The sequence below is a fragment of the Anas acuta genome, chromosome 9 (genome assembly GCF_963932015.1).
Source record: "Anas acuta chromosome 9, bAnaAcu1.1, whole genome shotgun sequence".
NCBI lineage: Eukaryota > Metazoa > Chordata > Aves > Anseriformes > Anatidae > Anas > Anas acuta.
The window spans coordinates 24,467,232-24,494,513 of record NC_088987.1 but is presented as its reverse complement, the minus strand read 5'-3'; the positions used below and the strand labels follow the sequence as shown (position 1 = coordinate 24,494,513).

Here is a 27,282-nt window from a genome sequence, read left to right as displayed (position 1 = left end):
ATCTGACACAAACTAAATTTTTTCTGCTGCACTGGTAAGGTAAGTCAGATATAGCATACCACTTGGGGAGTAGGAAGGGACTTCAATCAATGAAGGAACACTGAAGGAACCCTAAAATGGGTTGCAAATATCAGTTGTCCTGATCTGCATGAGAGAGCTTCATGACTACAGATGTGCTGCACATGAGGTGAAAGTGGTTTTGTTGTTGGTAGGACAGGGTACAAGGTTATTTGAGTGTTCCTCAATAAAAACACATTACAGATGGATAAACATAATTATACATTCTTAAAACAGGTAAACCACTACTTTAATCACCCACAAAGCCCATAGCAAACCCAACGCTTTTCAGCACCCTTATTACTCCTTGGTGACAAGATCCAAGTCCTTTGTGTACAGTGAAATATACTGTGACATTTTCATGTATGCATAATTCTGTGTGTAAGAGGGAAATCTTTTTTCTAACTAGCTGAAGCAACAAAACACATAGACTTGCTGGATTTTAGTATCTTATATACTTCAGTTGACCCCTGTTATTAGCCACTTGGGTAGTAAATCAGATTAGACTTTTCAAAGCCCACACCCTAACATTGCTTTATTTCTTGAACTGCCAGAGGAATATGAAAATAACAAATTCACTGTTTTGTCTCCATACAGTGACAGTCCTTGCTATTTTCCATGAGCTGCATGTGGACACAGATTTGTACACGCTACTGTTTGGAGAGAGTGTTCTAAATGATGCTGTGGCTATTGTGCTGACATAGTAAGTACAGCCACTTTGATTCTTTACTTGGTGAGGTAATTCCAAGCATAAATTGCTGATATCGTTCACAAATCATATTGTGTGTCCAAGTATAGATAAAGCATTTTAAGTTTTCATCACAGAGATATCATTTTGGAGTTGTTATTGGTTTGTTAAATAAAATAATTCCAGTATTATTAATAGCAACTGAGTATCCAAAATGCAACTTTCATTCATTTTCTTCAGCCTAGAAAGCAGTATATTCTGTAAAATGTGCATATTTAATTTAACGTGAATTCTTTTCTCAACAACATATATTGAAAAAATAAAGCTGATTGGGGACCTAGGACATAGGGCTACTGTAAAAATGGAGTCAGAACTTTTGAAATAGAAGATATATTTTATTCTACTTTTTGCAATCTATTATTTTCCACAGTTAAAACCACAAAGTGGTACACTGTAGCCCAGCTTATCTCTTTCTGCCTATTAAATCTGACAGAGTTTCAGCTGGCAATATTATCTTAAATTTATATAAAGCCTTTTTACTCTCAGGAATCCTCAAACATCACAAATAATGGGTAAAAATCATGTGCTGTCCTAAAAAGAGAGATGCTAAGTACACGATTAACAGGATCTCAAGTTAACTCAATCAGGTTAAGACAATCTTAAAAGTAACATAACTTTGCAAAATCATTTTCTGGGATGCTTGAAGGTGCTTCACATTAAGCCTCAGTTCACTGCCACCTTTTTCCTTAAAATACAGATCCTTGAACTAGGATTTCTGCTATTCTTGGAAAAATAAATAAATAAATAAATAAATAAAGTTTTTTACGAAGGTTAGTCATTAAAAAATGACTTCACATGTTGTCTGAAACAATTATAATAGTTGAATTAAAAAAAAAAAAAAAGTTCAAGATACTAAAAATAGTAATCCTATTTAATTTATTATATTCCAGTTATCAGTCTAGTTATGTTCACCTACACTAAAATCCTTGCATTGTTTTTAGAGCAAGAACGATATTCTCAAATGCTGAATTGTCTGAGCATATCTGGGTTGGAATGTGCCACTTAGCAGAGCATCTAGTATGTCAGACAATAAAATGCACAAAAGGAAAACTAAGCAAGGAATGGCAACCTCGGTAGAGGGAACAGATAGAAAAGCATCCATTAAGGCAGCTTTAAAAATTGGAAAGAAGCTTGTAGGTGACAAAAAGACTGGAATTTTCTTCTCTGTTTCATTTGGCATTGTTTAATAGAGACCTAGACATTTACAGCTCATTTAGACTCTTCATTTGTTAAAGCCAGATTCCTATAGGCTGTGTAACAACTATGCTACATGCAGCATAGAGACACTCAGAATGTTTTAAGTGTCTGTAGTTTTCAGTCACTGTGATGTCAAAGTACATGGATCTCTTCAAAAGTGAAACTCAACTGCAAAGTAAATCTAGGAAGATAAGTACTATCAGATAGCACCTGATTCATGAGTTTCTAGCATCTGTTCAGGTTCCCTGTACTCAGGTCTAGGTTAGGATCCTCAGCCTGTACATGGATAAAAAAATCAACTGGAATGGTGCCTGACACTAATGCTGGCTATCTCCTTTTGTTTTCTTAGCTATACATGGTACATTACAAACTTTCTTTACTATAGAATCTCTTGTCCCTGTAAAATTAGTGTATTGTTCTGTATACCCAGTGTGAGTAACAATACCTCGATTACTCTAATAGATTTAGTCATTTGCAGAGAATGAAGAGAATATATCATCAGTTTCACATTTCATTAATTTCTGGCTTAAATAATCAGCTTCTGCACAAAGGAAATGTTTCTGCAACTTAAAATGATCTTCCTTTCTGTACCTTTGTAAGTAAAGCTATACTGTTAATAGTGTCAGCTTCAATGTGTTAACAATCCAGTAAACCAAAATGAATTTAAATGAAGAATATTATTTTTCTGTCACTATGAAAGAACAGCTAGGGTTTTTGTTTTGGTTTGGTTTGGTTTGTTTTTTTTTCTCTGTAACATATACACCTTTTCAGGATGGTGCAAACACAGCATGTTCATAATTATAGTAATAAGGGACTATTTAAAAAGGTGTGAGAATAATGTTTACAAATACAGAAAAGCAATAACAAGTCATTTTGTACACTTTGTAACGGTAAATAGAAGACTGAAAAAGAGAATACACAGTGTTTCATCAGCTCACAAAATAACCAAGTTAATGTCTGCAGGAATGACTCATTACAGGAAAGGAAGAGAAAAGAGGGAAGCCTCTTATGGTTAGCTGTGATGATTTGGCAAGGTGAAGGTAGCAGTATGGCTATCTGCCAACAAGGCTTTATACTAATGCCTATCTTTTCCTCCAGCTTCTCCCTCCAACATTTTTACTGCACTGTGTATCATTTAGTTAAGAAGGACAGCAGTCAGACCAGTTTAGACCCTATAGCAGTCAGACCCTATATTTCACATTTTAAACATTCAGAATTAGTCATTTTAAAGCCCGTTTATATCAAGGATTCATGGTATTTAAGAAAAATGATAACAGAGCTACAAGACAATACTCATTAGCTGACTAAACTTGCCTGCTTTTATGTGGAAAAAGCTATATGAATAATTATGCCATGAATATTTACTATGTACTTTGTTCTCCAGGAAATGGACTTGTCACCCGTGTACTCATTCTCTGTCTATTTACAGCCTAACCAGTATCTCTAGAAGTAGTTTATATGTGCCTAAATTAAAACAAACAAACAAGGCATACATAGGAAAATAGATATTTGAGCTTCTTTTGGGTGTTTATACATGCTATACATAGTCTTTGTGATTAGAGAGTGAAACCACTTTGTGATTAGAATAGTGTAACATCCCTATTTGGAATCTGATTTTAAACAACAGATTGCAGCAACCTTTTATGAAAGCCATAGGATGAAACATTCAAGGTGATATATTTCATTCATGAATTCCAGACTGAGGAATATTTATCATTACAGAAAAATGTATATAGCACTTTATAGACAAATACAATGAACAAAGAAGTGTGTGCACTTGGTAACTTACTAGCTGCGGACTGCATTCTAAAGATCATAACTGAGAAACATCCCAGTAACCAGTAAATTCAGAATTGTGTGTGACGAAGACTGTTGAGTCTGGTTGAAAATTAATAATTTATGAATATTTTTCAGCAAATCTTGAAGATTGACCTCTTACTTCTCTTTCATTCCGTTTTCATTGTTCTCTCTATGTACGATATAAAACTTGTTGAAGCAAACATTTGCATATATTTTGAGCATACATGCTGTAGTTTTGGACTTCACATAGTTTTTGCATATTTGCAGAGGAATTTGTGTAAGAAAGTGTGGAAGAAGTTGTAAAAATAGCACTGAATATCTTGAGATATGACAGAAAAGTGGCTGAACAGGTCATTATCATCAAGATAGTATATTTAGCAGAGCTATTTAATCTTTCTCATGCTGAGTGCTCTCTGAGTGCAGGATGTGGAAAGCAGTAATGAATACTGATACATGTTCCCTGCTAACAAATTATCTTAGAGAACATTGCACAAGAAATGTTTCCATTGTAGTCAGTGTGAGAAGTGTTTGTAACATCATTATGCAAAAGAGGTGCCTCTGTTTCTCCACTGGCTTTTGTACTCCAGTATTGGCTCAGTTTGCCTGAGTTTCATCTCCTTCCTAGAAGATGTGATAGTGTGGAAGTCACACTGGCAGCAAGCATGTTAGCTAGTATGTATAAAAAGTCTACAATCAACATATGGTATTGTCTTTCATATGTAATCATCAGAAGTGAGTGGCAGCTAGGGGACATGGGACATATGACATTTGGACATGGATTTATTAGTTCCAACAAGAAATTGATTTATTATTTCCCATCCCTCTGTTATATGCAATCAAGAACAGTTTGATATGTGAGTGAAGTGGAAATCCTGGAGATAAAAAGTGTAGAGGAAGATCACATAGCAGAGAAACCAGAGAACATGGATTCTAGCTGACATAGGAAATGAAGTCCTACCTTTTCAGAATGCTAATTGCCCTAGAAAGCTGCAAAGTTTGGATATTTCTGTGCAGAGAGGAAACTAATACTGTAAACATAGTTTTCTTATAAAGTTTGGCTTGTTGTTTTTAAGTACCTTAAATGGTATGTGAAGGAAGAGATGATGACCTTGGAGGTTCTGTAGAAGAAGGTGAAGAGGAACATAACTGAAAAATACTGAGTTGGTTCAAGTTGGATATCCTGCCTCTTTTGTAATGTATCAACAGGTTGGATGCATTTCATAAAGTTCACTCATGCTTATTGACGAACATTAGGCTATGGAAGGCTTGGATTTTGACATAGTCAAGATGTAAGGATCCTTTTGCAAAAATCTAGAACCAGGACTAAAAAGCTAAATTCTTGGAGCAGTAGGATCTGGAAGGGTAAAAGGTCCTGTTGTTGTATGTTTCAGGAATTCAGTGAGCCTCTATTGGACAGATAAAATGGCACGAATGTAAAACATTCCTTTTGTTTTCTTTTGGAAAATCTATGCTAGTAAAAAGGTGCTGCAACCCATTCTATAAAATAAACTTCTCTGTGTTGGTTCAAAGATTTTCCAAGCAGTTTACTATGATGACGAAATTTCATTTCCCAGCTTTGTTGGAATACGATTTTTCTCTAAAAACAGATATATTCCAAGTCCTTTTTTCATGATCCAGCTACAGCACATGACACCATATCTGTGCTTGATAAATTAACTGTCCTTAGAATCCAAACTCCTTTATAATAGTTTTGAAGACTTGAAATTTAAAACAAATAATTTGGAAGCAGCCTATTTAATCTTGCTTTTGTCTTTCCTTCTTCAAAATAAATATCAGAGTTTATCCACTAGAATAGAATAGAGCATAAAGGAGGCATTTCGATTATTCAGTCTGTTTATGGGTTAGTATTGAGGGGAAAGGGGGTAGTATTGCAGGGCTTAGTATTGAGGTGAAAGGGAGCAGGGCAAATGAATAATGATCAGCATTACTATGCCCAGTAGGGAAATCTTTTATAAAAGTAGTTTCATGGCTCCCGTTAAATATTTCTAGGATGGTCATGTTCTAACACTTTCCATAGCTCCATGTCTCTGCTCAAAAAATATTTTCATTCTAGTCTAGCAGTACTGTATGCAAATTAATGTCATGTTCAAACCATTCTGTCTTCTCAGAAGTTCTGGTAACTTGCATAGGGCTTTCTAAAGTAACACAGCAGAGGTAACTGAGACAAGTGAGCAGAGGTGAGAGAAATGTTTTGGAAAACAGTATTAATTTCCATGGGAAATACCTCGGAAGCCAGTGTTCGGCTCAGTTTTTGCTAGTTCCTTGTAAGGCTGACATTTCTCAGACAGTGATCCCTATGATTGCCTTAGGAAGACAAGAGAATTCCTTCTGTCACAACGGTGATCCTTACTAGTAGGTACAGTCATGATATTACTAATTTTAGTTCAGTTCAGATCTCTCCAAAATACATGAAACTCTTCTGATCAAATGGACCTCAAATAGAAGATGAATAAGAACCTTTAAACCTTTCTGGGTTTAGATATTTATTTGTTTACCAGTATTTTTATTACTTATGAGGTTTAAATTCTATTGGTATGGCATCAAACAAGAGGATAAGTTTACAAATGAGGAAAAATGTAGTCAGAGACTGAAGAAACACTTCTGTAGTCAGAGACTGAGGAGACATTCAACACACACCAAATACAGGTACAAATATTCAGTTTATGTTTCATTTAACTTGGTCACTGGTTTGGTTAATTAACAACCATTATCAGCAAATGTTACTTTCTCACTTTTTACAAGCAGGCTTTATTTCTAATTGTGATTCCTTGTTTATTTTATATTAAAATTAGTAGACCTATACAGGAAAAGAAAAGTCAGCGTAACTATGCTGCTGAATAATGAAATTAGGAGCTGGGATTTTCAGGAAATAATATTGGCTTTGAAAGGTATGATGGATATCTCCTTGGTGCATATCTCACTAGATGTAAGGCTCCCTTTAAGAATATTTTAAGCTTTCTTCTTTTGTCATGGACTGTCTGTGACTTGTTTTTTTTGCCCTTCAATTTTCAGAGCATTATTCTGTATAGTTTGCCACACTTTGATCCCAGAACCCATTGAATAACAAATTTCAGAGGAAAGACAGCTGAATGTTCTCACCTCATGTTTTTCCCTCATGCTGCAGTTGCAGTCAGGAAATGGCCATTAAAAGTGACATGGTGAGATCCCATATTTACTATCTCAAAACTTTTATGTTATATGCAGTCACTTAAGACTTTTCTGTCACCAATACTTTGTTTCAGTTTCTCCATCATCATAAGTAAATAGGATTTCATTCAGTCTAATAATATGGTGAAGTCTGCCAGCCCGTAACCCATATCTCCTGCTCAGATTTATTAGGAAATGTTAGCAAATAGTGAAAACTATGATTGCTTCAGTATTGAGTTATAGCATAGTATCAAAAAAAAAAAAAAAAAGGTTGTTTCTTCCTTCTCCCTGTATTTTTAGCCATTTTAACCATTTATCCATACCATCTCTCAATGTCTACTATCATACTATTTCAGTCACTGAAGTAAAAAAAAATAAAATAATAAAAAGCAAACAACAACAAAAATCATTTAAATTATTTTGTTCTATTTATTTCTAACATGTATATTAACATGAATAAATGTGTTGACAAGATGTTACTCACACAACCTAGACAAATCAGTATGTAAGTTATACTGTAAAAAAATCCTATATCATAAGTGGGCACTTCTGCACACACAATTAATAGCTTTAGTGTACTCACACATAGAACCTAGGTCCTTCTTTCGCAGAAGTGTATAAGCTTCATTCATTGCCAACTACTGTACAAAAACCACACAGAGATGTACTTCTGGCCAAGGAAGAAAGGAAGGAAATACAAGCATGTGTGCCCTCAGACAGATGAGAAAAATTTTAAAAAGATTAACAAAAGCAACATTTTCCTGCCTAAAGAACATAAATGTCACAAAGACTTCTAAGAATGGGAAGGGATGGTGAAATAGGGATGAAAGAAAAAGTATGAACCTGAAAGTCTGAAGGCAACAAATGGACATTATGAAGACATGGCTAGAGAAAAAAGAAGGAAGCATAAGAAAAGACATAGTAAGAAACCAAGATGTGGCACACTGTGTAAATGCAGACCATGACATTGATACAGAAACCTGTAGACTGTAAACTCTTACATTTTCTTAACTCTTGTTCATTCATAGGGCTGGAGAGGAAAACCTTAGTTTATATGCATGCTTATTTTTCCTCTGGTGCAGTTCTGTAGCATTTTATTTTGTTTTGTTAGCAACGTCTGTGTTTGAAATCCTTAAGTTGAAAATGTGCTCCTGAAGTGGAAGGAAACTCTAAAAGTGTAATAATTAGGTCAGTCGGTTCTGAAGAATGGTGCAGTCTAATCAGGTAATGAAACTGATTCAGGAAAGAAATGAGAGTCTGCCAGAAATAGAATATATGGAATATGTCCCCCAACCCCTTCTTTGGAGCTGTTTTTACATAAATAAATTTGGCAGACCTAGAGGAACTGGAGTTTCTCTGTGCTCAGTTTGAGCAGTGGTAGGCCTAGATGGGTGGTTGCTCTTTGTGCAACCTGACTGAGAACTTGCCGGTCAAAGAGAGACCAGCACTGCCTCACAACGGGCATATGAAGAGCTGCTCCATGGTACTGACTTGCATGACTCTGAATTGGCCTCTTCTCCCACGTGCCTGGTGACAGGACGAGGGGGAATGGGCTTAAGTTGCGCCAGGGGAGTTTTAGGTTAGATGTTAGGAAGAACTTCTTTACCGAAAGGGTTGTTAGGCACTGGAACAGGCTGCCCAGGGAAGTGGTGGAGTCACCATCCCTGGAAGTCTTTAAAAGATGTTTAGATGTAGAGCTTAGGGATATGGTTTAGTGGGGACTGTTAGTGTTAGGTTAGAGGTTGGACTCGATGATCCTGATGTCTCTTCCAACCTAGAAATTCTGTGATTCTGTGAATCCTTGATAAATATTTGAGGATTACAGTAAGTCTGTGAGCTGCAGTTCTGAACAAATGACTAAGAACCAGACCTCTGGAGTCAGCCATAGCCTCATTCCACATAAATTACTATTTGTGATTATTCTCACAAAGATTCCTGGGAACGAATGACTGCTACATTGTGGAGGGGAATAAACAGAATTTGTTGAAAAACCCGAAAGAAAGCAAAATGCTGGATGGAAGCTCAGCCCAAACACTTCACTTGCTGGTTCCCCTTGGACAAGATGAAATTGGCTACTATTACTACTACTGTTAGAAAGGCTTATATACCAAGCAGCCACTCAACTAAACAAATAAGAGTAACTGATAAATTAATAGAGCAAGGAGTTAATTGTGCAAGTAGTGAGTGATTTAAAAAGGGGGATGTGAAATCCTTTCCATCTATTATTTCTATAATAATGAAATTATGGTTGCCCATCTGCTCTTTTTACCTTTGAGGAAGGGTTTAGTCCCTGCTTATTTTGTTGATGATAATTAGAGTTTCACGTCACTGACCATCTGGAACAGGAGATGCAAACACTGGGAAGTCGACCAAGCTTGCTATTAGCGTGAACTTTAAAAGAGCTTCTTTCCTATAATAGAGGAAATCCTACATAATATGGTGAAGCTTTTGCTTATTAAAACTTCATTTCTTTTTTTCTCTGTGAACCTTACTGTACAGAACAGTTCTGTGCTTAAATCAAGGGAAATATATTATTGAATTTCTGTAATGCTTGCTGTAGCTGGAATTTCGGTATGAAATGGAGACTTGGAACAGAATGTTTTCAGGAAATAGTGATATTTCTCATCACTATATTTCTTTCACTTTTTAATGTTTCATACCTCTTTTTCCAATATCAGCTCCACATTAAAATTCTACGTAGCTTCTAGTAAATACATGCTAAAAGTGTCTCTAGCTATAAATTATCTAATTGACTCTGTTTTGTTTATGCAATTTATTTGAATAGGCAGCCTTCGTTTGCTGTCTGGTAAACTAGAATAGATTTCAGTGACTACTGTTATGGAGATTACCCTCAGGGATGTATTAAAATGTAACTTAGCTCATATCAGCTGGGAATGTCTGTACTTGTCATATCCAATCAAATCAGACTAGCTGCAGGTATTTCTGTCCACTTATACACAAACAAACTGATAACATTTAAAAATTTGAAACGCAAGCTCAGAATTAAGCATGCTGCTTGCAGAGCTTGCAAATCACATCTAAGAGGCATTTATTTAGCTACATTTTCCATACAAATGACTGAAGTGGCATCAAAGCTTCTTCATTTCAAAGATTTCAGTTGGGAACTCTTCATAACAGAAATACACCCTGGTACGAGTCAGCTTGTTTTTTAAGCTCTTCCAGATGTTTTTCCTTATCCAAATAACCTTTCTCTAGTGAATGACACAGATTTTCTGAGGAAGATCATTACATACAGAGTCTAATTCCACTTAGAGAGACAACTCCCTCTTAGTAGAAAATGAATGTATTGATACTATTTCCCTTGAGGTGTTGCAAAAGAAAGCTCATCTGGATGAGAGCACTGTCCATAACAGTCTGCCTGGTACTTGCAGTAGAACATATTTACAAGTCTTCCCGGGAGGACAGACAGTAGAAAAGGCATATGTACTGGAAAGGTGAGGGAGAGTTTGCCAGTTCATTTACTGGTACCCATCAATACCTATTCACTGTTGAAAACCTTTCCAGAAATACTATATTGAAAAGTATGGCTTTTTTAATGACACAGATGTTGTGTTCCAACAGTGTAAAACCCCATCAAAATTCTTTTATTCTTTGGAGATCAGGTTGTGATCACATGAAAGAAATGCAAGAAGAACCTGCTTGCACTGTGGTAGAATTGGCTGCGTATTTCCAGTGGCTACCCAGAAGCAGGAAAGACTGATGTCCCTAGTGATCCTCCCCAGCTTAATTTGAATTTTATCATTCTAACCTGCTCTAATTCCTATTTTTTATTTGACCAGCAACAGCATCAGGCAAACTGGTTTCTACTGCAAGCCTTAATCTTTTAAGACTCAAATCCATAAATTCTTGAGTCTGTTAGAGTGAACCAACATCAATCCACATGAAATTCTTTTGCATGCGCACACATGTACATATAGGCTTGTGTTTACATGGGGATTCATCCATGACATACATCAAAATACCACAAATGTTATCACGTACTCAAAAGTTACATAATGCCCAAAATATAATTTCATGTCTTACAGAAGAGGAATGGAGACACACCTCCTGTACACATTTTAATCAAATGTAATTTTTGAGGTTTATTTTTCATCCACAGAAACCTCCCTCAGTCCATACCCAAGACATTACCTCAGAGCATGTGGTTAGACATTTGGATTAGGAACTTTAGTGTTTTCAGAATATACTTTTGTCAGTTGAGCAAAGAGAATAATTGATGGCAGCTGGATGCAGCTGCCTTCCCTGCACACCAGGCACAGCAGGAGGAGCATGTACCTCTAGGTAGTGCATTTCAGAGCTACTTAAATGGTGAGACTCAGCAAACTTCTATTCTTAGAATTTATTCCAATGGCTATAGAGCTCCACTGTCTCATCATTTCCACCTGATTTTGTTTTTGTCCCAATCTTCTTCTCTCTCACTGTCTCTATCTCACTCCACCTGTTCTCCTGAATTGCTTGACCTACTACTCCAGCAGTAGTGCTGCAGTCACCAGTCTTTTCCTTTCCCATCTGAGATGGAAAGAAATTATTTCTAAAGCATAATCCGGGACTGTAAACTGCTAAACCAATCTCCTTCTTTCCCTAAAGCCAAGAGATACCCCCCTCTTTATTTCTGGTACACATAGCTCTTAATTCTCCTCCTTACTACTTTGTGAAAAACAGGGGAGAGAGCATCACAAGATTGATGCTGCTGGTCAGTTCTGATGGCTGGTCAAACAGTAGGCAGAAGAGTTTGGGGAAAAGCAATAACAGGAAAAAAATCACATTTGAATTTTAGATGGCACAAACCTAATGCAAATAGGGTCTTAGAAGATGAGTTGATGAGTTTTATCTGATCTCTACATAGATTTGTCAGCTAAACGTTTCCAAAACCTTAAAATATTGCTAGACTCAGGCATCTTTTCACAGCAGTGAAAGATGCAGGAGCAACAGATGGGTAATTTCCTTTCTTCCCCTTAGGAGAGACAAGTCTGAATTTCAAAGTGGAATAGTGAGAAAGCCTTACACTTATGCGATTTTACAGTTTTTGTACAAGATAGGCAAATAAATGTATTTTCTCTATACTGGTTTTGCAAAATGGCTAGATTTCAGCTGCAGTAATGTGAGTATTATCAGAAAGGTAAATGAGAAGAGCTTCAAGTCCAACTTGTTCCTATAGGAATATTACCGTCATTCTCAATGCGAGGCTGACCAGCTTTTGTAGCAAGTGAAGTGTCTTTCCCTAAGGTAAGTTTTATTCTGTTCATTTGCTGTATTTGGATTGGAACCAGAGACCTACAATTCAAAATATCCCTAAATCCCTATTCTCAGCTCCACTGTATCAAGAAGACAAAACATGTAACATGTTTTGGTTTTGACATTGTTACTGCCAACACTAGAGCATGCAGTTCACATCTGGATTTATTTTAGACTTTCTCATGATAACAGCTGCATTTCTTGTCTTCACTTGGATACGTTTTTTAAAATGAAAATTGCCATGGCAACAACTGCAACCATTTATTATACAGCAATAGAAGCGGAACTAATATTTGTGAGAGAAGTTCTGTTATCAAGATAGTATTTCATTCAGACAACACCAGAGTCATTTTTCCCTAGCCTTTCCTTTTTTTTTTTTTAAGAAAAATTTAGAAAATATTTTCAATAATGAAATGTAGGTGGAATTGGACAGCTCAGGCGATTATAAAGATTTTCTTCTTTAGATTACTGGCTCATCTCAAATCCAGATTAGCAAGAGCCAAAAATTATCATCTGTTTGGTGGGGGCTTGAAAAAAATTTGATAGGGTACCGAGATCTGAAAATCATTCCCATAACAGCTATGTTCTCAGCTGAAACACAGAGACAGCAAACTGGGTATACATGAAAGGTGTGTCTTCACTAAGGGAAAAAGGCTGTGACCCATCCTTGAAACAAGCTAATATCCAATGCAATGAAAAAATGCATAGGCAGTTTGCAATACTAACACAAAATAGTTCAAAATGAGCTATCCTTCAAGATTTTCCTTCATAACAATTGCAATCTATTGGGCTACCCAAGGTAACAATGTACTATTTCCCCTATTAAAATGTGGCTAACGAGGGCAGTTTTGTGCCAGCCTCAAGGTACATGTTGTTCCAAGTCAGGATTGAGGTGTAGTCATTCATCGTATGGCCCAGGTACTTTAGGAATCACCCATTTTCTTTATGCTTCCAACATTTCTCAGAACATTAAATCACTTTTTAAAATCTCTACAAGAATCTGGTAGATCAACAAACTTTATCCCAGACGTTGAAAATATACATGAAATCTAAAGCTGTTTTCCTATTTAGATCCCTTCAAACAATGATAAAATGTGGCTTGTAAGCACAGGCTGAAAGGTGACCACATACCACAATGTGGACACATAGCAAAGAACATTTTTCTTATTTCTTACACTTTAGAGTATGTTAGGTGGGAGAGGAGGAGCATGCTAAAACTGAAAAGAATTTTAGATAGACTTTCAGATAACTTTCACTCTATTTTTATGGGCTTTAACATAATTTATCTTCCTCAGTTGTATTCAGCACGAGGCCCCTGAATGCACTGCTCTTTTCACAAGTTGCTAAAGATGATCAAGTTGTGTGAAGGGAGAGTGGGGGCTCTTTTCTTAATCTCATACAGGATCTCTTACACTCTGGAAGTAAAAAAGCCCAAGGTTGTTGGTAGGCCAGAAATTTGGCAGAGGACTTTGCTACTGACAATAGACTATCCAGCCACTCTAGCAACTACATGCATCCTCTAATAGCAGACATAGCTCTTTCTGAGACATAATATTTAAATCAAAAACAGTAGCTTACAAGACCTCTTAACAGAGAAGAAGTACCATATTTCACTGACTATTTACAGAACTCTGGGGTTTTTTTGAACACACATTGTCATGTACTCCTGCTTCATTAAATTACTTTTGTGCCATGGACAGCTTATTTCAGGGAGGTAACATAGAGGAAAAATAGAGGAAAAAGAATAAAATTACTTCTGTGGTGCCTGAGGTAAATTTACCAAAGCAAATTTACCCCCAAAGAATGGGGTGCTTTCCTGTTTTGCTGCAGAGGAGAGAATGAGTGAAAGAACAGGCTATTTGTTTTTGTCAAGATTATGAGCTCTGGGTACTTAGAACTTCCTTGCTCTGTCTCTGGGAGCAGAGTAATTTACATGCAGGCCTCCTGTGAATCTGGAGTGCTTCCCTGAGAGTACAAATGGGACACACCACACTTAGACACATCAGGATCTTCATAAGCAGAGGCCACGGTAAAGAAAAACTCTTTTTGAATATTGAATAAGAACTTACCACATAAGTTCCTTCATTGATCAGCTAGCAAGCTGACATTGCCCCTCCACCCCTTCATTTGGAATCATTCCAGAATTCCAGAATCATTTGTTGGCTGAATATGAGCCAGCAGTGTGCTCTGGTGGCCAAGAAGGCCAACGGCATCCTGGCTTGTATGAGAAACAGTGTGACCAGCAGGGCTAGGGAGATGATCGTCCCCCTGTACTCGGCTCTGGTGAGGCCGCACCTCGAGTACTGTGTTCAGTTTTGGGCCCCTCGCTACAAGGACATCGAGGTGCTTGAGCGGGTCCAGAGAAGGGCGACGAAGCTGGTGAGGGGCCTGGAGAGCAAGTCCTATGAGGAGCGGCTGAAGGAGCTGGGCTTGTTCAGCCTAGAGAAGAGGAGGCTCAGGGGTGACCTTATTGCTCTGTATAAGTACATTAAAGGAGGCTGTAGCGAGGTGGGGGTTGGCCTGTTCTCCCATGTGCCTGGTGACAGGACGAGGGGGAATGGGCTAAAGTTACGCCAGGGGAGTTTTAGGTTAGATGTTAGGAAGAATTTCTTTACTGAAAGGGTTGTTAGGCGCTGGAACGGGCTGCCCAGGGAGGTGGTGGAGTCACCATCCCTGGAAGTCTTCAAAAGACGTTTAGATGTAGAGCTTAGGGATATGGTTTAGTGGGGACTGTTAGTGTTAGGTCAGAGGTTGGACTCGATGATCTTGAGGTCTCTTCCAACCTAGAAATTCTGTGATTCTGTGATTCAGATGATTTCCAGGTTGCTACAAGATTATAGTACAGCTTCAGTACAGTACTATTTAACCACCTAGCTCTCAGGGAGAAGTTGATTTAAATCCCAGAGGAGACTGATGTGAGTAGGACTGTGTGTTTGTGGAGGATAAGGACTAGATATTCTTAAAAATGGAAGGTTGCTATTCATCCCTCAGCATTTGACATGGCAGATAGCTGTAGTGAGTTCTGCTACAATGTTATGACTCTGAGTCAAACTCTAAATTAAGGTAGTATTGTCTGAAATAAAATATACATCACTTTCTTTTATTTCAGTTTTAAGGTCCTCCTGAGAAAAACTATGGGCTGTGTGATTCTGAGAAATAAAATTATGATTCAGTAAGGGTTTAGTGTAAACTACATCCCCCAAAGCTCGACTAGTTGCCCACAGGGGCAAAGGATTTATCATGGCTAGTCAGCCTCCTTGAAATGTTTCATAAAATGTTTGGGTCAAATTCTACTTTTTTATGACTCCAGTGCAAATCTGGAACAATTGCACTGAATCAGTGGAGTTACTTCAGATGTTCATCATTGTAAAAGTAGTTTGAGGCAGTTTCTCATCCAGAGTGTTCAAGCAGAATGACAGTAAATCACAGTCATTTAATAGTAATCTGCTGAAGCATTCTAATGTGTATCATTCAGTGCAGGCAACCATCAGGCAGTATCATTTTACCAACAGGAAGGTAGAATTCAATTGACATAGATGAATATCGTATTTATTTGCATTAATGCCGTCACCGTAAAAGGCAAGGGTAGTTCAGTAGCTCCAATGTCTCATTCTGGAGTTATCCCAATAATTTTAGTACAAGGGGAGGGTTAATTAAAACCTCCCGTGCTTCTTACAGATACACCAGTCAGCATCTTGTTAGCTCTGATGTTTTATTCTTTGTGCTCCAGGTGTGTAGAGTAAAATAAGTCCCATAGTATCACCTTTTGCCACTTCTGTAAAAATAAAACTGAGCTGTGGATAGAATTAGACCTCCAAGATGACATTAAACTCTTTGCCCTACACTCATGGAACATTTGCAATTACACTTAAATTCAATTTTTGTCTTTCAAAAGAGAAATACCATTTTCAGTGAATATCCTTATTTCATGAACACATCACCCTGGACTAATATAAGAACTGTCACATAAATTGAAGGTTGTATAAATATTTCTGATAAATATTTATCAACTCTGCTTTAAGTAAATAGTGGCTAGGGGTTCACAGGCAAAAAAATGAAGGATATTACAAAGATAAAGAATGATATAATAAAGAAGAGTAATATAAAGGTGGTAGAAGATAAAGATCCAAGCACATAAGAAGAAAGCAAGTTCTGTTCCTTATTTTACTGTTAGATAAATAAAAATCATTAAATCATTTAAACAAGTTTGGATGGTTGGGTCTAGAGATGTGAAAGCTGAGAGTGGACAGCAGCTATTTTAAGTCAGATATCAGTAGTAAGGAGGCAAAAAGGTAGTCTAGGGTCATGGACAAATGTTAGTAGAAGTGTTAATTCATACACCACATCTAATTCCCTTAATGGCACAATATATCTCTTCAAATTATTAGTTTCTCTTTTTGTTTTACCATTATCATCTTGTTCAGGAAACAATTTTATTTGACGCACTTCCTGGGGATTAGTGCCTGGACGTCTGAGGATGCTTTCACAAAGTATGAAGTACTCTTAGTCATTAGACATCCTCTGCCATTCATGTCTGGTTGTTTAAGTAGCATGGTGGAGCAGATTTTTTTCAAATACCACATAGGACTGTATTTCTTTTTTTCCTCCAGAAACTGGAGGATTTTTTCTTGTTCTGTTTTTCTTGTTAACTCAGAGGGTTGGCGTTTTGATACATCCCTGGTTAGTAATTATTACAGTCATGTTTTCTATGCAGAAAAACTGCACCGTTTTTACAGTACTGTTATAATTTATAAATTCTATTTTGCTTGGACATAAGTTATTACAGCAAGGCAGAAGAAAAATCCAGCTCTTCATATTAATACATTTATAATTTATATTTACATATTTATGTTCCTTGGACATTTATTCTTTGTTTCTACTTTTTTCCCACTACAAACATCTTCACAGCTGCCACTTAGAGCTCCCTAAATGGGGGGGACACCCTTCAGGTCACTTTAGATACACAAGTCATTTCTCTTTTTGCTATGTTTGAATGGAAGTTAAGCACTGAGGTGGATAACATTAGTGATACCCAAATGAGAAACAATCACAGTTGCAGGCACAGAAGTTTCTAAATCATGTGCTTTTTGATATGATCAGCTCATAAGTAAGGATAGTGTTAACGGCATAATGCAGAATACAGCACATCCCATCACAGATGAACCACTATCAGCCATCTGTTTTCTGCTGATGTGCTTCATTCCTCTCAAAGATATGGGGCAGGCTTTTGGGAACAGAGTTGTCACTGCAAAATGACGGTGATATTTTCAAAAAGATGTATGAAAATTAGACATTTAGAAGCAATAGCTGTCATTTAAGAAAGAAACATTCCTATACCAAGCCTCAGATAAATGCTAACATATTTTACTATTAAAGCCTTAGTTTGTTTTTACAAAGAATTATGTCAGAGTTGCAGTTTATCAGGATTTCTTTCTATTAAAGATAAAAAGAAGACAACATTTGCCTAAGACAAGATAATGAAAATGTTAGGACTCCTATACATATACAATATACCATATTGTGTATACCTCAGAACACTAAGTGTAGGAGAAGTACATATACACTTCTTGTGGAAAGAGAAGGGAAAACTTGGTAAGGAAGATTTAAGACACAGCTGAGCTAGGGGTTCAGCATGTTTTCCTCTCATTTTGAGAGGAAAAACTACTCCAAAAAAAGGTAGATTTTAGAATATTAGTGATCAGGACACTACCACCTTTGCTGAAAAGATTATTGTGCTGTTCTGAATCCATGGAGGTGTATCTGGTTTCTCATCTTTATCATGTCTTCCAGACACACAAACTCTTTTACAGGCTTCATACTGCATATGTACATGACTCAGTTATAAAAACATGTTGTTTGTATACAGTGCTTATGAGAAGAGAAGCAAAAATATAATTCACGTGGAATTTAGTTTAAAAAAACTACAAGAATTGAAGAATACTGTGGCACATGTTCAAAGGCACAAATTTCAGTATAAGGAACATAATTTGTGTGCCTGAGGTACTTAGAAATTTATGCCGTGCTTTTAGTTTTCTACTGCACCATGCCATAATGAGTATGAATGTCAGGTTTCACAAACAGTACATCCTGTTTCTCAGATGTACACAGGTAAAGAACCCCCCTACTGGATGAGATATGGCTTTGGACATGAAATTTTTCAGTCTGCAAGCCCATTAGGGTATTACTCATCATCAAAATTGTAATCTCACATCTCCTTTCTATGTGTCTGCAGTGACTACAAGTCTGTAGGGACATAGTTCTGAACAGGATTAGAGCATGGGGGAGTTCCCAGCACTTCTGTCAGGAGGAGCTTGCAGAGGTCTTCTTGGGCACCGGGACACTGGGTTCAACCCCATCAAGGTGTGTGAGCTACCAGCTCCTTTAAAGGTGAAGGTGGTGGAACTTTCAGGGCAGGATCACCGTAATAAAGAGACAGTACCCATGTCTCTCTAAAGGTGCAAGAGGCTCCCTAAGGGTAATGGCTAGGGAGGCAGTGGAGATGGAGGGAGAATGACAGGTTTTCTGCAGCCCCTGATGTTTGAGGGCAAATCAAAACTAAGATGTGCATTAGGGAATATCTACCTGGAACAAGACAAACTACTCATTATTTGCATCAGCTGTACTGCCAATTGCTGCTCTGTGTCAGCTCAGGCCTGAACACAGAAGAAAACTGAAATACTTACAAGTGTAGAAAATATTTGTCAGTAGCTGCCAAAAATGACTTCTGATGAGCTAAGCTGACTTCTGACTGCCCAAGTCAAGGGACAGGGTCACTCAAATTCTGCAGCTGCTTTATAATACTGCTGATGAATTTACTAAGCTATCCAGTTAAATCTGGTCTGAAAATGCCTTGTGTAACTTAAAAAGAAGCTTGAATCTATCAGTAACTCTAGCTATTTTATGTTAAGTGCAAATTTAGCAGAGAGACTGAATTCCTTTTTCATTTTCATGCAGATGTTGCATTTCCTCATAAATGGGAAAACTTATGTTTTCCATAAACTCTATGACAGTTTTACCTTTCTAGCATGCCTTGTGCTTTGACATCTGCCATCAGCTAGCCACTTTGGAACTCATAACAAATCTACTTTAAGAAAGGTTTCTATAAACAGCAAAATCCCTATGTTCTACAACAGAAAGTGTTAGTTTGGTTTGAATTAATCAAAATAAAAAGTCCAATAACAGCTCATAAAGTCTAGAAAAGCCTAGAAAGGAACAAAGGTAAGGACAGGAAAGAGAGGAAGAAAATATGCCATTACACATAGAAAATGTAATAGAGTGTAATTCCTTCTATAAGGTAAATTCTTAAATAGCTGCTAAACCTTCCTCTAGAATTAAAACCAATAGAACTACTAACAGTGTGCTAAAACCAGATTGTGAGTGGAATAAAACCATGATGTGATATACTGCCAAGAATAAAGTTTTGGACATCCAGATTTGGATGCCACTGCAATATTTTGGACGTTCAGAATTGGATGCAACTGCAACTTTTTTTGCAGTACTTATAAGTATATAAATAGAAAGTCCAAATTTCTGTGAATTCCACACTTCTGGAGCCTTAATCTTCTGAACACTCACAAATACTGTCAGGAATAAATTCCAGGGAGACAGATTTCTTTACAATGAAGGATGAACATAGACTCATCTATGTTCTTTTAATGCACCTTCTGTGCATTGACTTTGTTTACCAAACACCATTTTAAATACGTCTGAAAAATGCAGTAAGCTTGGTTTTGGAAGTTTTCATCTAGAGGATCTCCACATATTTGCCTCAATCTACTGTTACAATAGGTTGCTTTTGCAAGTCCTAAAGGCTTCCTGGTGTGCCACTTCCTTCCTCTCCCTTAATCATCTGCAAAGCTTGTCTCTACTTCACAGATGCTTTTATTGGCTTAGCATACTCACATCCCAATATTAGCTCATTTTTTTTTTCATTTTTATAGTTCATCTACTTACTATTACTGTGCAAGGAGCTACTTTATGAGGCAGCCCAGAAGCTTTTACCAACCTAAAGCTTGCCAAGAGAAGGTATAGGTGTCTAGTGGTACACATGCACTTTCACATTGAGCTTCTGGTTGAAACACTTGCCTTATGGGAAAATTACAGTTCTGTGCTTCAGGCTTTCTTCCAACACTTTTAGGAAAATCATATAGTTAAAAAGTTTAGAGGGAACAGAAATTGTTCAGTTCACTCCACTTCTCTGAAAACTACAAGTTTTCTAACATAGTAGAGTTACCTACCTTTATTTGTATAAGTATAATGTTAGGAAAGAAAAACATTATTTTCCTCTTAAAAACAACCTTGGACTCTGTCATAAAATGACCTGTTTTGTTTTTCTTAATTAGCAGCTGATAAAATCACCATGTAGTTCTATAATTATCACTTGAGGGAAATCCCACTCACTCCGTGAAGGTATTTTAAGGAATACCTGATGTTTCTGTATATTCAGTATGATTTTATTTTTAACATGGTCCCTGATTCTCAGCTGTGCAGTATTATGTAGCACATAGCAGTGCAGCAAATAGGAAAAAGGCCACTGGGCAATAGGAAGACCTTTGACCTAGCAAGTGGAAAAAAAATATTTTTTCTGAAGCTTTTGCTTTCATGTTGGTCAAATAAACAGAGGAAGGAATAAAACAGTTTATCTGCTAGTTATTTCTAATCACTTATTTCACATCATTCTATCAGAAATTTTCTGCAGTTTGCACATATTTTTCTTCTGATCCTTGCATGCCTTTTTTTCCAGCATATCATCTTTTTAAAAAACTCATCTAATACGTGTTGCATCACTTTGGCTTTTATCAAAACCAAGGATCTTTGTTCTGTTCTGTTAGTTACAACAGATTAACAGATTTGATGCTGCCATGCCAGTCTGAGGGCTTGACAGGGGCCAAAGGCAGGATACAAGATTTAACCTCATATACAGATTTTTCCTCATAAATCTTTCATGAAATTCTTGAAAAACCTTTGCTCTAATCCTAAATATATTCAATTTTTTTTAAAGGAAAATACTATTATTTAAATGAAAATATATTCACAGATTCACAGACTGGAAAACAATGCAGCAAGAAAAGCAAATAAATAAGATATTTCTTGAGAATATTGGGATGTAAAAACTAACCAATTAAGATGTAAATTGAAACATGACTATACTCTTCCTACTACAACAGCACTTAAAATTCTACTTGCCATGGAAACTTTTAGTATTATATCTCTACGCAACCTGATAGAAAGAACCATTTATCATCCTGAGGTTTCATCCTAAAATGATCTTAACAGGTCATGGAGGGAAGAAGCAGAACAATCTCTGTGGTATAAATGGCCCAAGCTGCAAATCCTTCTTTCTGTCTCAAGCAAAAGTTATGATTATAACTTCCACTTTATTGTCTAAATAAATATTCCCTATATTTCCATTTTGAAAGCTGTGAAAACACTTGACCCTGTCCATTAATATTTGGTAAAGGAAGCACAGAAGAACTGAGTAGAAAAAGAGATCCATGAAATAGGTCTCTAATACAGGAGGTACTAGCTAATCCTTAGTAGGGACTGGGGGAGGTGTTTCTGAGATATGTCTATAAAGGACTCACTGAGGACCTAACAGAAATTTTTCACTCTGTCCCTTAATTGTTTCTCATTGTTGATAAAGCATATCTTTGACATTAGTTCTGTTCAGTTATCAAACTTTGAAGACAGTTTTCTATTTACTTTTAGGATTTCCTAAATCCAACATTGATACAAATTTATCTAAACACACAATTTTTTAGTTATACTAGTTCAACAATTAGAAAACCCCTACTATTAAAAAACTAAATATAGTTTCAAATTTAATATCTAAGTTTCACACACTGCTTGATAATGAACTGAGATCACCACCTTTTGCAACAGACACAGAGAGCAGACTAGCAGCAACAGCAAGCCATGCCAGCGTGTTTCTTGAATTGTTCTCTGAGGAGCAGGCAGAAGAGTAGAGGCTCTCTAAGTTTAATTATGTTTCTCTCCAGTGTTAAACTTAGAAATTTTGCTTTTAGATCAAATTATTGACTTGGCAGGAAGTACTGGAATAAACAGTATAAAACTGTTCCATTTATGTATAGCTCATATAGGAAAATTATCGGGTAAATTAGTATGTATTTTGGATGCTTAAAATATAGCTAAAATATAGTATTAATGAAGAAACATTCGGAAAAGGAAATAATAAATCTAGTTCAGAATAATACAAAATGAAAAATAGAACTAAATACTCTTTGAACTGTAGGAAATTGGTATATGGGAAACCCTAGTTCTGAAAAGATGTATAGCAGTATAGTTGCCATAATGAGCATATGTTGTGTTGTGAAGGTTAAAAAATACCATGTTTTTGGGGGAGCATATTGAGTAGAAAAAATTACCATTGAGGATGAGTCACTCCATATTAGTTGCTGAAATAAATACATCAAGAATCATCACACAGAATCACAGAATTTCTAGGTTGGAAGAGACCTCAAGATCATTGAGTCCAACCTCTGACCTAACGCTAACAGTCCCCACTAAACCATATCCCTAAGCTCTACATCTAAACGTCTTTTAAAGACTTCCAGGGATGGTGACTCCACCACTTCCCTGGGCAGCCTGTTCCAGTGTCTAACAACCCTTTCGGTAAAGAAGTTATTCCTAACATCTAACCTAAAACTCCCCTGGTGCAACGTAAGCGCATTCCCCCTCGTCCTGTCACCAGGCACGTGGGAGAACAGGCCAACCCCCACCTCGCTACAGCCTCCTTTGAGGTACCTGTAGAAAGCAATAAGGTGCCCCTGAGCCTCCTCTTCTCCAGGCTGAACAAGCCCAGCTCCCTCAGCCGCTCCTCGTAGGACTTGTTCTCCAGGCCCCTCTCCAGCTTCGTCGCCCTTCTCTGGACCCGCTCAAGCACCTCCATGTCCTTCTTGTAGCGAGGGGCCCAAAACTGAACACAGTACTCGAGGTGCGGCCTCACCAGAGCTGAGTACAGGGGGATGATCACCTCCCTAGCCCTGCTGGTCACAGTGTTTCTGATACAAGCCAGGATGCCGTTGGCCTTCTTGGCCACCTGAGCACACTGCTGGCTCACATTCAGCCGACTGTCCACCATCACTCCCAGGTCCTTCTCTGCCTGGCAGCTTTCCAACCACTCATCCCCCAGCCTGTAGCTCTGCTTGGGGTTATTGCACCCCAGGTGCAGGACCCGGCACTTGGCCTTGTTAAACTTCATGCAGTTGACCTCAGCCCATCGGTGCAGCCTATCCAGATCCTCCTGCAGAGCTTTCCTACCCTCGAGCAGATCGACACATGCGGGTAGCTTGGTGTCATCTTCAAACTTACTGAGGGTGCACTCAATGCCCTCGTCCAGATCATTGATGAAGATATTAAAGAGGACCGGCCCCAGCACCGAGCCCTGGGGGATGCCACTAGTGACTGGCCTCCAACTGGACTTGACTCCATTTACCACGACTCTTTGGGCCCGGCTATCCAGCCAGTTTCTAACCCAACGAAGCGTGCACCAGTCCAAGCCAAGAGCAGACAGTTTCTTGGGGAGAATGCTGTGGGAGACGGTGTCAAAAGCCTTGCTGAAGTCAAGGTAGACCACATATACAGCCTTTCCCTCGTCCACCCAGTACATCACTTTGTCATAGAAGGAGATCAGGTTCGTCAAGCAGGATCTGCCTTCCATAAACCCATGCTGACTGGGCCTGATCGCCTGCTTACCCTGCAAGTGCCGCATGATGACTCTCAAGAGGATCTGCTCCATGAGCTTCCCTGGCACTGAGGTCAAACTGACCGGCCTGTAGTTTCCCGGTTCTGGCCTCCGGCCCTTCTTGTAGATGGGCGTCACGTTTGCTAGCCGCCAGTCAACTGGGACCTCCCCCAGTAGCCAGGACTGCTGATAAATGATGCATAGGGGCTTGGCCAGCTCCTCTGCCAGTTTTCCCAGTACCCTTGGGTGGATCCGGCCCCATCGATTTGTGGACATCCAAGTGCCGTAGCAGGTCACCAACCAGTTCTTCGTGGATGGTGAGGGCCACATCCTGCTCCCCATCCCCTTCCACCAGCTCAGGGTACTGGGTATCCAGAGAACAACCGGTATTGCTCTGAAGACTGAGGCAAAGAAGGCATTAAGCACCTCCACCTTTTCCTCATCTCTTGTAACTAAGTTTCTCCCCGCATCCAGTAAAGAATGGAGATTCTCCTTAGTCCTCCTTTTTGTGTTGATGTATTTATAAAAATGTTTTTTGTTATCTTTAACGGCAGTAGCCAGATTGAGCTCCAGATGAGCTTTGGCCTTCCTAATTTTGTCCCTGCACAGCCTCGCAACATCCTTATAGTCCTCCCTAGTGGCCTGCCAACTTTTCCAAAGATTATAAACCCTCTTTTTTCTCCTAAGCTCAAGCCACAATTGAGCCAGGCTGGTCTTCTTCCCCGCTGGCTCATCTTTGGGCATATGGGGACAGACCGTTCCTGCGCCATTAAGATTTCCCTCTTGAAGAGCGCCCAGCCTTCCTGGACTCCTCTGCCCTTCAGAACCGCCTCCCAAGGGACTCCACCAACTAGTGTCCTGAGCAGCTCAAAGTCAGCCCTCCGAAAGTCCAATGCAGCGGTTTTACTGGTCCCCTTCCTGGCCTCGCCAAAAATAGTGAACTCCACCATTTCGTGGTCACTCTGCCCAAGACAGCTCCCGACAATCACATCCTCCACCAGTCCTTCTCTGTTTGTGAAGAGAAGGTCTAGCGGGGCACCACCCCTGGTAGGTTCACTAACCAGCTGCGTCAGGAAGCTATCTTCCACGCTCTCCAGGAACCTGCTAGACTGCTTTCTCTGGGCTGTGTTGTGCTTCCAGGATATGTCAGGGAATTTGAAGTCCCCCATGAGTACAAGCGCTGAAGATTTCGCAACTTCTGTCAGCTGCCTGTAGAACTCCTCATCCGTCTCCTCATCCTGGTTCGGCGGTCTGTAGCAGACCCCGACCAGGACACTAGCCTTGTTGTCCCTGCTGATCCTAACCCAAAGGGACTCGACCTTGTCATTCCCAGCATCGAGTTCTACAACATCGAAAGACTCTCTAATATAGAGAGCCACACCACCACCCCTTCTGTGCTGCCTGTCCCTTCTGAAGAGCTTATAGCCAGTCAACTTCTGTTGCCTTAAGGTTAACGTACATAATAATAAATAAATAAATAGATAAATAAAAAGTCAAATCATGTCAATAGCTGAAATTTGATTAGTAAACTTTCTCTCCATGTCAATACTTTTTTTGTTGTTGTTTTTATTACTGAGCACTCTTTTCTGAGGACAGAGCCCATCAATATAATTGAATGGTGTTGCTTTATTTTAGGATGTGGTCAGGTTGACCTCCCTAAATTCACCATTCAATGCTTGTGAGTAGTGAATTCAGAGCACCTGTGACACAAATAATCAATTCCTGATTTATAATTCATTAAGCAATATATAGTAAGACCTGCAGGCACTGTATACTTGAGTTAAATAAGAAAGAACCCAGTGTCAGCTTTAGTGTCAAGACATGCCTAAAGTTTTAGATCTAGCATTTCTGGTTACACTACTTAAGATTTTCAACTCTAACTAACTAACTAAACTGGAGCCCTACCTAAGGATACAAAATACACTTAGTTTAGTTTATAGAATCACAGAATTATAGAATGATTTGGGTTGGAAAGGACCTTAAAGCCCACCCAGTCCCAACACCCTGCCATGGGCAGGGACACCTCCCACTGGCCCAGGCTGCCCAAAGCCCCATCCAACCCGGCCTTGAGCGCTGCCAGGGATGGGGCTTTGGCACATGTTGCTTGCCCACAGTTTGCCTGAGGCAGGGCCTCACCACTCTCTGAATGCAGAATTTCTTCCTTGGAGCTAATCTAAATGTTCCCTCTTTTACTTAAGTTCATTACCCCTTGTCCTATTGCTACACATCCTGGCAAAGAGCTTTTCCACATCTTTCTTGTAAGAATCCTTTAAGTATTGGAAGGACACTAAAATATAACATATAAGGCCCAGAGAGCCTTCTTTTCTCTAGGATAAACATAATTGTACAGTATCACTACAGATAGGATTTCCTTTGACAGAGATACCTATTCCATCCTTATAGAAAATATATCTGTTGTTTAATACAGTTCTTTATTTCCTACAAGGTTTAAACCAACAAATATTCAATAGGGCAAAGACAAACATTTCAAGAGTCATTTGAAGGCAAGAGAAGCAAAGAATTATAACTGACCCTTGGTCTAAGAATAGGGTCAAAGAGAGTCACAGATGAAAGAGGACTGAAAACTTAGTGGCATTTTGTCAAAGAGCATTTCCTCTGGGAACAGTATTTTGTGTAGAAATATTAATAGCACTTTCCAGTATGAATCATCTCACTAGTTTTGTGATAGTGCTGATCAGCATAACTAGAGATACCAGATTTTGGTGCTTAGTGATTTCCATTCTTGTGCGTTAGTATTTACCTCCCATATTTAGTGGTGCTTCACCATATGTTTCAGAATCCTTGTGCCTTTTTTACAGATTGAAAGTATGATGTCTGCTTTCAATTGTCTTCATATTATTTGCAGATTCCTAAATTAATGTAACTGTTTAGAAAATCCTCCATAAAGAGCTATGTGGCTAAGTCTTAACTCCAGATGGAAGACATCATACTGCTGGGACCACATACTTAATATGCAAGAGCTTAAAATATTCAAAACGTTTCAAGAATTCTAAATTTTTAATGCTTAAAATACCAACCATTTTCCAGCAACCCAAGCTACATTCTGGAATCCAGTGCCAAGCTCAGTGCATTTTCTTTCACAATAAACATAAAAGGCCTACAGTACTGAATGCAACAGAACCACAAAGTTCTGATATATTGCTTAATTAATGTTTAGGAGGCTTAAGGTTATTGTGTATCTGTTAAGTTTAATGGCTCCAGAAGCAAAAAAAGACATAAATATTTGGTATTTCTAGGAAATAACTGGCTACTGGCAAATACTAATCCTGAAACTCTCAGAAATGTTTTACAAACAATCTCCACTTCGGTGACACTGTTTCCCATTCAGAAA

General features: G+C 38.3%; 1 protein-coding gene across 2 annotated transcripts in view; it reads left to right on the top strand.

Annotated features, from left to right (window-relative positions):
• SLC9A9 (solute carrier family 9 member A9) overlaps nucleotides 1-27,282 on the top strand; it is a 217,526-nt gene that overhangs the window by 56,067 nt on the left and 134,177 nt on the right. For both annotated transcript variants that reach the window (XM_068692820.1, XM_068692819.1), the window contains exon 6: nucleotides 655-760. In XM_068692820.1, coding sequence (XP_068548921.1) covers nucleotides 655-760 — 106 coding nt within the window. The remainder of the gene's footprint in view (nucleotides 1-654; nucleotides 761-27,282) is intronic.